This window comes from Loxodonta africana, chromosome 7 (assembly GCF_030014295.1).
Source record: "Loxodonta africana isolate mLoxAfr1 chromosome 7, mLoxAfr1.hap2, whole genome shotgun sequence".
Classification (NCBI taxonomy): domain Eukaryota; kingdom Metazoa; phylum Chordata; class Mammalia; order Proboscidea; family Elephantidae; genus Loxodonta; species Loxodonta africana.
Window position 1 is genome coordinate 86476285 of NC_087348.1, and position 12314 is coordinate 86488598.

The window sequence follows — 12314 nt, forward strand, 5'->3', positions numbered from 1 at the left end:
TTTTCTTTATGTTGAGGTGCAATCCATACTGAAGGCTGTGGTCTCTGATCTTCATTAGTAAGTGCTTCCTGTCCTCTTCACTTTCAGCAAGCAAGGTTGTGTCATCTGCATAGCAGAGGTTGTTAATGAGTCTTCCTCCAATCCTGATGCCCCGTTCTTCTTCATATAGTCCAGCTTCTCGTATTACTTGCTCAGCATACAGACTGAAGAGGTTTAGTGAAAGAATACAACCCTGACGCACACCTTTCCTGACTTTAAACCAATCAGTATCCCCTTGTTCTGTCTGAACAACTGCCTCTTGATCTATGTAAAGGTTCCTCATGAGCACAATTAAGTGTTCTGGAATTCCCATTCTTCACAATGTTATCCATAATTTATTATGATCCACACAGTCGAATGCCTTTGCATAGTCAATAAAATACAGGTAAACATCCTTCTGGTATTCTCTGCTTTCAGACAGGATCCAGCTGACATCAACAATGATATCCCTGATTCCACGACCTCTTCTGAAACCGGCCTGAATTTCTGGCAGTTCTCTGTCAATACACTGCTGCAACCATTTTTGAAAGATCTTCAGCAAAATTTTGCTTGCGTGTGATATTAATGATGTTGTTCTATAATTTCCATGTTCGGTTGGATCACCTTCCTTGGGAATAGGCATAATATGGATCTCTTCCAGTTAGTTGGCCAGGAAGCTGTCTTCCATATTTCTTGAAATATGGAAATAGACATATGGCATAGACGAATGAGCACCTCCAGCGCTGCACCTGTTTGTTGAAACATCTCAATTGATATTCCATCAATTCCTGGAGCCTTGTTTTTCACCAATGCCTTCAGAACAGCTTGGATTTCTTCCTTCAGTACCATCGGTTCCTGATCATATGCTACCTCTTGAAATGGTTGAACATGGACTAATTCTTTTCGGTATAATGACTGTGTATTCCTTCCATCTTCTTTTGATGCTTCCTGCGTCGTTTAATATTTTCCCCCATAGAATCCTTCAGTATTCCAACTTGAGGCTTGAATTTTTTCTTCAGTTCTTTCAGCTTGAGAAATGCCGAGCATGTTCTTCCCTTTTGGTTTTCCATCTCCAGCTCTTTGCACATGTCATTATAATACTTTACTTTGTCTTCTCAAGAGGCCTTTTGAAATCTTCTGTTCAGTTCTTTTACCTCAACAATTCTTCCTTTTGCTTCAGCTGCTCCATGTTCGAGAGCAAGTTTCAGAGTCTCCCCCGACATCCATCTTGGTCTTTTCTTTCTTGTCTTTTCAATGACTCTTGCTTTCTTCATGTATGATGTCCTTCCACAACTCATCTGGTCTTTGGTCACTAGCGTTCAATGTGTCAAATCTATTCTTCAGGTGGTCTCTAAATTCACGTGGGATATACTCAAGGTCATATTTTGGCTCTCGTGGACCTGCTCTGATTTTCTTCAGTTTCAGCTTGAACTTGCATATGAGCAATTGAGGGTCTATTCCACAGTTGGCCCCTGGCCTCATTCTGACTGATGATATTGAGCTTTTCCAACATCTCTTTCCACAGATGTAGTCAATATGATTTCTATGTGTCCCATCTGGTGAGGTCCATGTGTATAGTCACCGTTTATGTTGGTAAAAGAAGGTATTTGCAATAAAGAAATTGTTGGTCTTGTAAAATTCTATCATTCGATCTCCGCCATTGTTTCTATCACCAAGGTCATATTTTCCAACTACTGATCCTTCTTCGTTTCCAACTTTCGCGTTCCAATCGCCAGTAATTATTAATGCATGTTGAGTGTATGTTCGATCAATTTCAGACTGCAGCAGCTGATAAAAATCTGCTATTTCTTCATTTTTGGCCCTACTGGTTGGTGCGTAAATTTGAATAATAGTTGTATTAACTGCTCTTCCTTGTAGGTGCATAGATATTATCCTATCACTGACAGCGTTGTACTTCAGGATACATCTTGAAACATTCTTTTTGACGATGAATGCAACACCATTCCTCTTCAAGGTGTCATTCCCAGCAGAGTAGACTATATGACTGTCCAACTCAAAATGGCCAATACCAGCCCATTTCAGCTCACTAATGCCTAGGATATCGATGTTTATGCGTTCCATTTCATTTTTGAGGATTTCCAATTTTCCTAGATTCATTCTTTGTACACTCCAGGTTCCGATTATTAATGGATGTTTGCAGCTGTTTCTTCTCATTTTGAGTTGTGTCACATCAGCAAATGAAGGTCCCAAAAGCTGTACTCCATCTCATTAAGGTCAACTCTACTTTGAGGAGGCAGCTCTTCCCCAGTTGTCTTTTGAGTGCCTTCCAACCTGGGGGGCTCATCTTCCAGCACTATATCAGACAATGTTCTGCTGCTATTCATAAGGTTTTCACTGGCTAATACTTTTCAGAAGTAGACTGCCGGGTCCTTCTTCCTAGTCTGTCTCAGTCTGGAAGCTCAGCTGAAACCTGTCCTCCATGGGTGACCCTGCTGGTACCTGAATACCAATGGCATAGCTTCCAGCATCACAGCAACATGCAAGCCCCCACAGTACGACAAAATGACAGACACATAGCTACCTGAATACATGTCAATTTCTTCCTACTAAATTATAAATTTCCAGAGGGCAGAGATCGAACTTTATTCATTTTGTATCCCAGGGCACTTAATACAGTATCTTATATATAGCTAGTGCTCAATAAATTCTGTTGAATTAAATTGCAACTCTAGCATTATATTTAACTCACGTCCTACTTAAGTCATTTTTCTTTTTCTTTTTAAGGAGGCCTGGTGGCACAATGGAAACCCTGGTGGCGTAGTGGCTAGGTGCTATGGCTGCTAACCAAAGGGTCGGCAGTTCGAATCTGCCAGGCACTCCTTGGAAACTCTATGGGGCAGTTCTACTCTGTACTGTAGGGTCGCTATGAGTTGGAATCGACTCGATGGCACTGGGTTTGGTTTGGTTTTGGTGCCACAACAGTTAGCACTCAGCTTACCAAAAGAATGGTCGTTCAAACCATCCAGCAGCTCTGCAGGAGAAAGGCTAGTGATCTGCTTCTGTAAAGATTACAGCTTAGAAAACCCTAAGAGGCAGCTCTACTCTGTCACATGAGGTCAGTATGAGTCAAAATTGACTCGACAGCACCTAATATTTTTTTTAGATTTTAGACTTTGGGATCTACTTCTTCCTCATTTCCATAGTTTTAATCCAATAACCAAGCAGCCTGCCATCCAACTACTACAACAATCTCCTTAGGCTAACCTCCCTATTTCCAGCCTCTTCTCAAACCAAGACACATTTTTACCACATGCAAGAACCATTCTTCTCATCCTAGCATTTTCACGCTATTTTCCTTTCAGAAACCTATAACGGCTCCTACCCCTGAGACATGGAACTGTCACCTTCCATCTACCATCTCCCTTCCCCAGTCATAGCCATCTCTCCATATACCAAGGCTTAATGTATTTGCTCCATCAAAATAAACTTACTTGGCACTGGACTCAAAATCTATCTCTATTTCTCATCTGCCATATAGGCCATTCTCCACCAAATGGAATGGAAAGCTTTTCCCCAAACTTTTTCTTTTAAACGAAATCCATGTCCCATTTCCAGCCTTGCCTCTTCTGTGAAATCTCCTGAGAGATCTGAGATTGGAATTTGTCTCTCTATTCACTGAAGGACTCTCTACATGCTTATGTACTTTAATCTGAAAGAACTTCCTAACACATTTTTACATTTACCTTAAACCATCATAACTGTGTATTGCTGTTTTTCTCAAGTAAAGACTATTATAAAGATGTATGTGTAAGAAAAACCCAATTGTCTTTTACACAGTTTACAGACTAAAAGATACTTAAGGGCACGAGTCATGACTTCCTTTGTAACTTCTCGCTGGCTATTTAAGTGCTCTTCTGCTTTATAATAAACTATGAAAACTCCCTTCACCCATCTCAAGTGGAATCAAGGAATAACTACCAAAGGTTCTCTCACTACTGTAAGGCAGAAGTTTTTCTACCCACCTCATCTTTGCTGGTATACTCTACTATTTCTGTGCACAGGTTGCTGCATTTGATCGTTCCCAGGTTCTGCTGGTTGCTCTTTCGATTACAGGAATCTTTGTAGAGCATGTATGGGGTACCTGTTTCTGTCTGAGACTCAATGATGGCATACCAAAGCTGCTGGGCTTTTACAACTTTGCGGATGCGACCCCGTTTCTCATAACTGAAAGGAAAAACTAACATTGTTTTAATATTTAAATATTAAGAAAATTTTTATTGCAGACAGCTTGATGACACTAAAATACACAATTATTAAAGCTCTTAAGTTTTTAATAAGTTTTGCTAATGGGGGAAGAAAGGAATATAATATTCATTTTACTCTGGCTAAAGCCATTTAAGAAAATCAGGCAGCTTTAGATCCCTTTAAATGTACCCCAGTCCTACTAAATCAATATCTTTCATAATAAAAAGGAAGAAATTAAAGTAGCCAAATCTCCTAATATTATGCTAATATTTACTGAACTATTGAAATGTGTCCCAATCTCACACAGTTCCTACGTGTAATATAAAGCATAACTTATGTTATCAAATGTATTATAGGATAGAGCAAAACAATAACTCTACTAGTTTTTGCTTTAATTTTTATAACGATCAAATTAAAAACCTAAGCACCTATTCACATGTCCCAAAGTTTTAAGAAAGAAAGGAACCAACATTTTGGTGAAGAATCAGGGAACAAACCTAACCAAAGTTAAATTATTAGTCACATTCCAGTCTAAAAGTTTCTGAAAATTTCTAGAGACTGGCTAATGACTGGTGTACTTCTGAAATTTTAATTACTCAAGTAAGAGAAACACATAGTTAAAACATTTTTAGATTTTTACATTTTTCCCATACCTTTCATATAGCTTCTCAAATTCCTCTCCCCAAACCTCATCCAGACCAGGACATTCATTTGGACACATCAAAGACCAGTCCTACAAAGGGAAGAAGAGTAACACCCTTAAGAAATTTCAGATAACCAACCACAGCCCATTAAAAGCACTGCAAGGGATGGGTACTTTTATAGGCTCTTTTAGTGTGGAAATAATTTTAGGCTCAGGTCCAAACATCTAGTTCTGCCTATTTGTACATGGCTTTTAAAACATCGAGGTCAAATAGCATCTGCTTTAGAGAATAAAATGGAAGAGGGAAGAATGGTATCTCTTAACTTGCTCAGAATGCTTTCCATGGCATGGGCTCTTCCTAAGCATGATTTAAGGTGACTTAAGAAGAGAAAGCTCATATTCAGGTTGCTACATTAACAGGTACCTAACTCTCACCTGATTAGTCTCCACTCGTTTCATGAAGAGATCCGGAATCCAAAGGGCAAAAAATAGGTCCCTGGCACGCTGTTCTTCCTTTCCCGTATTCTTCTTTAAATCAAGGAACTCAAAGATGTCTAAATGCCAAGGCTCCAGATAAATAGCAAATGCCCCAGGTCGCTAATGGCAAATAAATCATCATTTTTTTCAGAATCAAAATGAAACAAGGAAGACTTCTTATTTTCCAAAGCACACTTTTATAATATCTCCTTTAATCTTCACTATAATTAATGAATTAAATAAAAGTATTATACAAATTTTAAGAAGTAATATTTTTCTTACAATTCTAGGAGTAAGAAAGAGCAACTGCCATAAAGAAAATGTGGCACATGAAAGATAAAATAACTTGTCCAAAGTGACACAACAAAGCTGAGATAGAGCCTCCCCTTCACTTACAGTCTAGCTCCCTTTTCACTATATGAGATACATGTAAAGGTCAAAGAGGATGTTGTTAACTTTGACAATATAAGCTGTGCTCTTTATTAAAGGTCAGAATGGTGATCTGTCTTATCAAGATCCCCATAGATTTTTTTTAAGTCTATCAGAAGGAAATTCATTAACAGGTGATTAGTATGCCTACATGCATACCCGTAAGTGGCACCTAAGCTGTAAACTACCCTGCTGGTAACATTGGTAGACAATCAAACACACATTATAGGACACACATTATAATCCCTATCCAAAGTTAGGTATTAAAATGAGTTATAACTTCAGAAATTCTTCACAAATAGGACAAGTATTGTATGAGACCACTACTATAAAAACTCATGAAAAGGTTTACACACAAAAAGAAACAATGTTTGATGATGGGGTGGGGAGAGGTGGGGACAGAAAAACACTAAATAGACAATAGGTAAGTGGTAACTTTGGTGAAGGGTAAGACAGCACACAATACTAGGGAAGCCAGCACAACTTGTACAAGGTAAGGTCATGGAAGTTCCATGGACACACCCAAACTCTCTGGGGGAATGAATTGCTGGGCTGAGGGCTGTGCGGACCATGGTCTCGGGAAACATCTAGCTCAATTGGCATAACATAGTTTATAAAGAAAACGTTCTACATTCTACTTTGGTGAGAAGTGTCTGGGGTCTTAAAAGCTTGTAAGCGGCCATCTAAGATACTCCACTGGTCTCACCCCATCGGGAGCAAGGGATAATGAAGAAAACTAAACATATAAGAGAAAGATTAGTCCAAAGGACTAATGGATCACAACTACCATGGCTTCCACCAGACTAAGTACAGCACAGCCAGATGGTGCCCAGCTACTACCACTGACTGCTCTGACAGGGATCACAATAGAGAGTTCTGGACAGAGCTAGAGAAAAATGTAAAAGAAAATTCCAGCTCACAAAACAAAGACCAGACTTACTGGCCTGACAGAGACTAGAGAAACCCTGAGAGTATGCCCCCTGGACATCCTTTTAGCTCAATAATGAAGTCACTCCTGAGGTTCTCCCTTCAGCCAAAGATTAGACAGGCCCATAAAACAAGTCTAAAGGGCCACACCAGCCCAGGGGCAAGGACTAGAAGGCAGGCGGGGACAGGAAAGCTGATAATAGGAATGCAAGGTCAAGAAGGGAGAGTGTTGACATGTTGTGGGGTTGTTAACCAATGTCATAAAACAATATGTGCACTGTTTAATGAGAAGCTAGTTTGTTCTGTAAACCTTCATCTAAAGTACAACAAAAGAAAAATTCTTTACAAATAAACTGTCATGTAAAAAAGCTGAATAGAGCAGAGGCTGCCTGGAGCCAGGTGTGTGTGGTGAGAGTGATGGGGAGAGACTGAATGCAAAGGTGCACGAGCAAACTTTTTTGGGGTAATGGAAATGCTCTGTATCTTGACTGGGGTGGTTATTATACAACTGTACATATTTGTCAATACTCATCAAACTGTACAATTAAAATATATACAGTTTAAAGTAAATGATACCTCAAAAACTGATTTTAAAAGTAAAACAAACAAAAAAAAGCATAAGCATAGTGTTAAGAACTATACACTATTGAACCATCCCATTCTAAGTATACGTGCCTAAAGCTTTTCAGTTCTGATTTCCAGTACTTTCAAGTAGTGGAACATACCTTGTTCCCACCTTGATCCACATATCGAGCTGTGTTGTTATACACTCTCAGCATAGGTACAAGGCCATTGGAATTGCCATTAGTCTGAAAGAGAGACCAAAAATAAAGGTATCTGGAGAGACAAAGGAGGCTCAGCAAAGAAAGAGAACAAAATGGCCCAACAGTAAACAAATGACTCTCTCTCAACCTTTCGTCAAAAAGGGTACCTAATTTCTAGATAGCAATCTATAATTTTACTGCTCTCCCTCTTTACCCGTTTTGAAAATATAACATCCAATATAAAGTCAACAAAATATTGTCAAATTAATCACAATCATATACATAATTATTTCATGGCATCTCTAATTTACGAGATATAACAATTACAAGTTAAGAAAGCCCCAAATCAGGGTAAATAAATTTAAACTCCTTGTTTTATAAAGGCCATTATATAAAGATGCACTTTGGGTAGAGTAAAAGTAAAAACACTACTACAATGTCTTTTTCCCAAAAGAATTCAAGGCAACTCACAATAAGAATTATTTGCAATGGATAACTTAAGACAATAAATAAGGAAAATGAAGATACTCAACGATAAATGGATTCTAGAATGAGAACATGAAAATATCGAGAGTCCTAAGACTGGAAGATGTTGTTGTTAGCAGCTGTCAAGTCACTCCTGACTCATGGTGACCCCATACATGACAGAACAAAACACTGCTCAGTCCTGTGCCATTCCCATGATCAGTTAGTTGCAGCTTAGACCACTGTGATCCAGATGGTTTTCACTGGCTGATTTTTGGAAGTAGATCACCAGGCCTTTCTTCCTAGATATCTTAGTCTGAAAGCTCCATTGAAACCTATTCAGCATCATAGCAACATGCAAGCATCCACTGACAGATGCATGATGGCTACGCACGAGGTGCGTTGGCTGGGATCAACCAAGTCTCCTGCATGGAAGGTGAATATTCTGCCACTGAACCATCAATGCCCCTAAGACTCTAAGAAATCATATCAAATTCTTTAAATTATCCTCCTAGCTCCAAGGCAAGTCTTGACACAGTCTAGAAAGATAAGTGAACAATGGCTCACTGTACTACTTCAAGGTAAGTCTTGACACAGGCTAGAAAGGTAAGTGGACAATGGCTTACTGTATCATTGTGTGAAAGTACAGTGATATACACAGAACCTTTCAAACACCAGAATGGAAGAGTTTCCTTCTAGAGTCTCCAAGTATACGTTAATTTTATCCTACAGGGTTAGATATTTTCTTCACTTTACAGATAAGAAAACTAACTCAAAGATATAAAATAATTCAGAGATATAAAATCACACTACAAATAAGTAGTGGAGTTGGGTTTAAACCCAGGTCTTAACCAAAATCATTATCTTGACTCCCGGTGAATAGTCAACTAACAAAGGGCTAGAGCTTACACCATTAAGTGCTAATGTTTAGGGCTTGAATCCTGGGTCTAGGCCAGGTATTAAGTAAGTGATCTCTGGAAATAATTTAATTTTCTAAGCCTCCGATTCCTCGCTTTTAAAATGAAGACAAGGGTACCTATACTCGCAAGGTTCCTGAAAGGTTACTGTTCCTAGCATGTGTCTGTAATGGTATCTATCACATAAGGTTGCAGTAAGGATTAAATGAATGATTCACGTAAAAATTACCTTCATAACAGACTTAGCACATACTAAGTACTCAATAAATTATAGCTGCTATTATTTCTAACATAAACCAAACTTTCAGAATCAGAGCTAAAAAGGATCTTAGAGATCATCTAGACTAAACCTCTAATAAGATAGATGAAAATGAAGCCACAAGTGAAATGACTCTCTCTAAGTCACACAGACAGCTAATAATTAACAAAGACCCAGATCTCCCAAACCCCAGTAGGTACCTTCTCAAACGTAAGCCTGGTTACTTATGGACTTGACTTCCCCTAGCCTACAATCTTTTTTAAAGTCGTAAGACAGAATCTTACCCCAGCAATATAGCTGCCAGTAGCTCGGATACAACTCACAGCAACACCAATTCCCCCAGCAGACTTGGAAATTAGTGCACACTGCTTTAGAGTGTCATAAATACCTTCAATGCTGTCATCTTTCATACTCAGAAGGAAACAGCTACAGGGAGAAAAGAAGTCACAACTCAGAGCAAGGAAAGAGAGCAAAGCTGAATCGTAAAAATCATTACACAATCAAAAAACATTAAGTTAGGTAAATAAAAGATCTGAAGTTCACAAAATTCCTAAGTGGTTTTAGAAGAAAAAAACTTTAAGTGGGTATCACACAATGAAACATAGCTACATAAGATTATATTGAAATCACCTTATTGTCTACACTAGATGTTAAGCCTAGAAGAAAATCTTATAGGAAGTGTAGAAATAGCTCATTTTTACCAGATTGCACATGAGACATTATCACATTTTCTCCTGTAAGTTCATAAACATACATCACAGCCTTTTCAACTTGTTAGTAAAACAAGAAAAATAAAACCTCTGAAAAAACATCTATTCAATTGTCAACCAATTCTTTAATATATCCTGTGTTGGATTACCCAATAAGTAAGGTATGCACAGGCTTACTTGTGCTTACTAACTAATCTGTACTGGACAATTCACATGGATTTTACTAATTTACAGATTAGTAAACACAATTAAGCCTGTGTGTACCTTGCTTACTATAAGCCAGTGCATACCGTGCTTACTGGTTAATCCACCCCTGATTAATCATATGTCCAACAAAACTGTAATGACGCACTCACACTGTCTTTTCCAAGACAACACCTCTGTCTGTGCTTTGGAGCTTCTCCTGTTCCACGCCTCAGGAACTTTACCAATGATTTCTTCACTGTCTTAAATATTCAACTGCAAAAAAAGATTCTATCCATTGGCTTTTTCTATTAAATACTCAGACATTCGGAATAATATTGAGAAGAACATAAAAAATGCTTTGTGCTTACCACCTACCTCAAGAAATTAGACACTACAAATACAGCCTAATTGCAGTCCCCTACCATTTCCATGCATTTCTACTTTCTTTTAGCATTTATACACATTCGACATATATGGTCTAAATTTTAAAATGTTTCTGGTAGCATATTTATTCATCCTACCACAACTTGCTTTTAACTCAGTATCACGGTAAAGTGATTCATTCCTATGAATACGTGTAGTTCTAGTTTGTTTTTCACTGCTATAAGATATTCCTAATTGTATGAACATACCAATATATTTATCCATTCTCCTATTGATAGCCATTTGGATTACTTTCAATTTCTTTGCTACTCTACACAATGCTGCTGTGAAAATTGTTGAACATACCCCCTTGTGCACATGCCCAAGGGTTTCTGGAGGAAGGGCTTGCTAGGTCAAAAGATACGTACATGTTCCACTTTATTAAAGATTCTTCAATACGGGTGATCAAGTCTACACTACATCAAGCAATGTATGATGCTCCATTCCTGACAACACTTGATATCATCAGACTTTTTAATTTTTATCAATCTGATGGGTATGAAATATCTCATTATGATGTTAATTTTCACTTCCCCAATTATAAGTAAAGTTTATCATCATCTCACATGTTTACTGAAAACTAAATTTTCTTTTTCTATCTAATTACTTGTTTATATCCTTTGCCTATGTTTCTATTTGGTTTTGCATCTTTTTTTTACACTCTCAATACTTAATCTGTGTTAAAAATATCTTCTCTCAGTCTGAAACTTGTTTTTTCACTTTGTTTTTGGTTCACAGGAATTTATAATTTTAGTGTAGTCAATTCTGCCAAATTTTCCTTTATGGCGTTTTGCTTTTCGTATCTTAAAAAGAAATTTTTCACCACTATGAGGTCATAAATTTTGCCCTATCAAGATGTAAACTGAAATGTTAAGAGTCATGATGACAGTGATGAATCTGTGAAACTTAACATGGAGGAATCTGGAAGGCATCATGCTGAGTGAAATTAGTCAGTTGCAAAAGGACAAATATTATATAAGACCACTATTATAAGAACTCGAGAAATAGTTTAAACAAAGAAGAAAATATTCTTTGATGGTTATGAGATGGGGGAGAGAGGGGTATTAGATAATTAGAGAGTAGATAAGAACTATTTTAGGTGAAGGGAAAGACAACATACAATACAGGTGAGGTCAGCACAACTGGACTAAACCAAAAGCAAAGAAGTTTCCTGAATAAACTGAATGCTTCGAAGTCCAGTGTAGCAGGGGCAGGGGTTTGGAGACCATGGTTTCAGGGGACACCTAAGTCAACTGGCATAATAAAATCTATTAAGAAAACATTCTGCATCCCACTTTGGAGAGTGGCATCTGGGGTCTTAAACACTAGCAAACAGCCATCTAAGATGCATCAATTGGTCTCAATCCACCTGGATCAAAGGAGAATGAAGAACACCATGGACGCAAGGTAATTACGAGCCCAAGAGACAGAAAGGGCCACATAAACCAGAGGCTACATCAGCCTGAGACCACAAGAACTAGATGGTGCCCAGCTATAACCGATGACTGCCCTGACAGGGGACACAACAGAGTCCCTGAGGGAGCAGGTGAGCAGTGGGATGCAGACCCCAAATTCTCATAAAAAGACCAGACTTAATGGTCTGACTGAGACTAGAAGGACAGCAGTGGTCATGGCCCCCAGACCTTCTGTTGGCCCAGGACAGGAACCATTCCCAAAGCCAACTCTTCAGACAGGGATTGGACTGGACAATGGGTTGGAGAGGGATGCTGGTAAGGAGTGAGCTTCTTGGATCAGGTGGACACTTGAGGCTATGTTGACATCTCCTGCCTGGAGCGGGGGGATGAGAGGGTAAAGGGGGTTAGAAGCTGGTGAAATAGACATGAAAAGAGAGTTGAGGGAGGGAGCGGTCTGTCTCATTAGGCGGAGAGC

General features: G+C 38.6%; 1 protein-coding gene across 3 annotated transcripts in view; it reads right to left on the reverse strand.

Moving 5' to 3' along the window:
- RRM1 (ribonucleotide reductase catalytic subunit M1) overlaps positions 1-12314 on the reverse strand; it is a 43214-nt gene that overhangs the window by 14319 nt on the left and 16581 nt on the right. For 2 of the 3 annotated variants that reach the window (XM_064288594.1, XM_003420072.4), the window contains 5 exons: positions 9390-9531; positions 7426-7509; positions 5303-5464; positions 4878-4957; positions 4002-4203 (listed from right to left, as the gene is read on the reverse strand). In XM_064288594.1, the coding sequence (XP_064144664.1) occupies positions 4002-4203; positions 4878-4957; positions 5303-5464; positions 7426-7509; positions 9390-9531 (670 nt within the window). Of the gene's footprint in view, positions 1-4001; positions 4204-4877; positions 4958-5302; positions 5465-7425; positions 7510-9389; positions 9532-10171; positions 10266-12314 lie in introns of those variants that run through there. The other variant, XM_023539025.2, reaches the window with a different exon arrangement.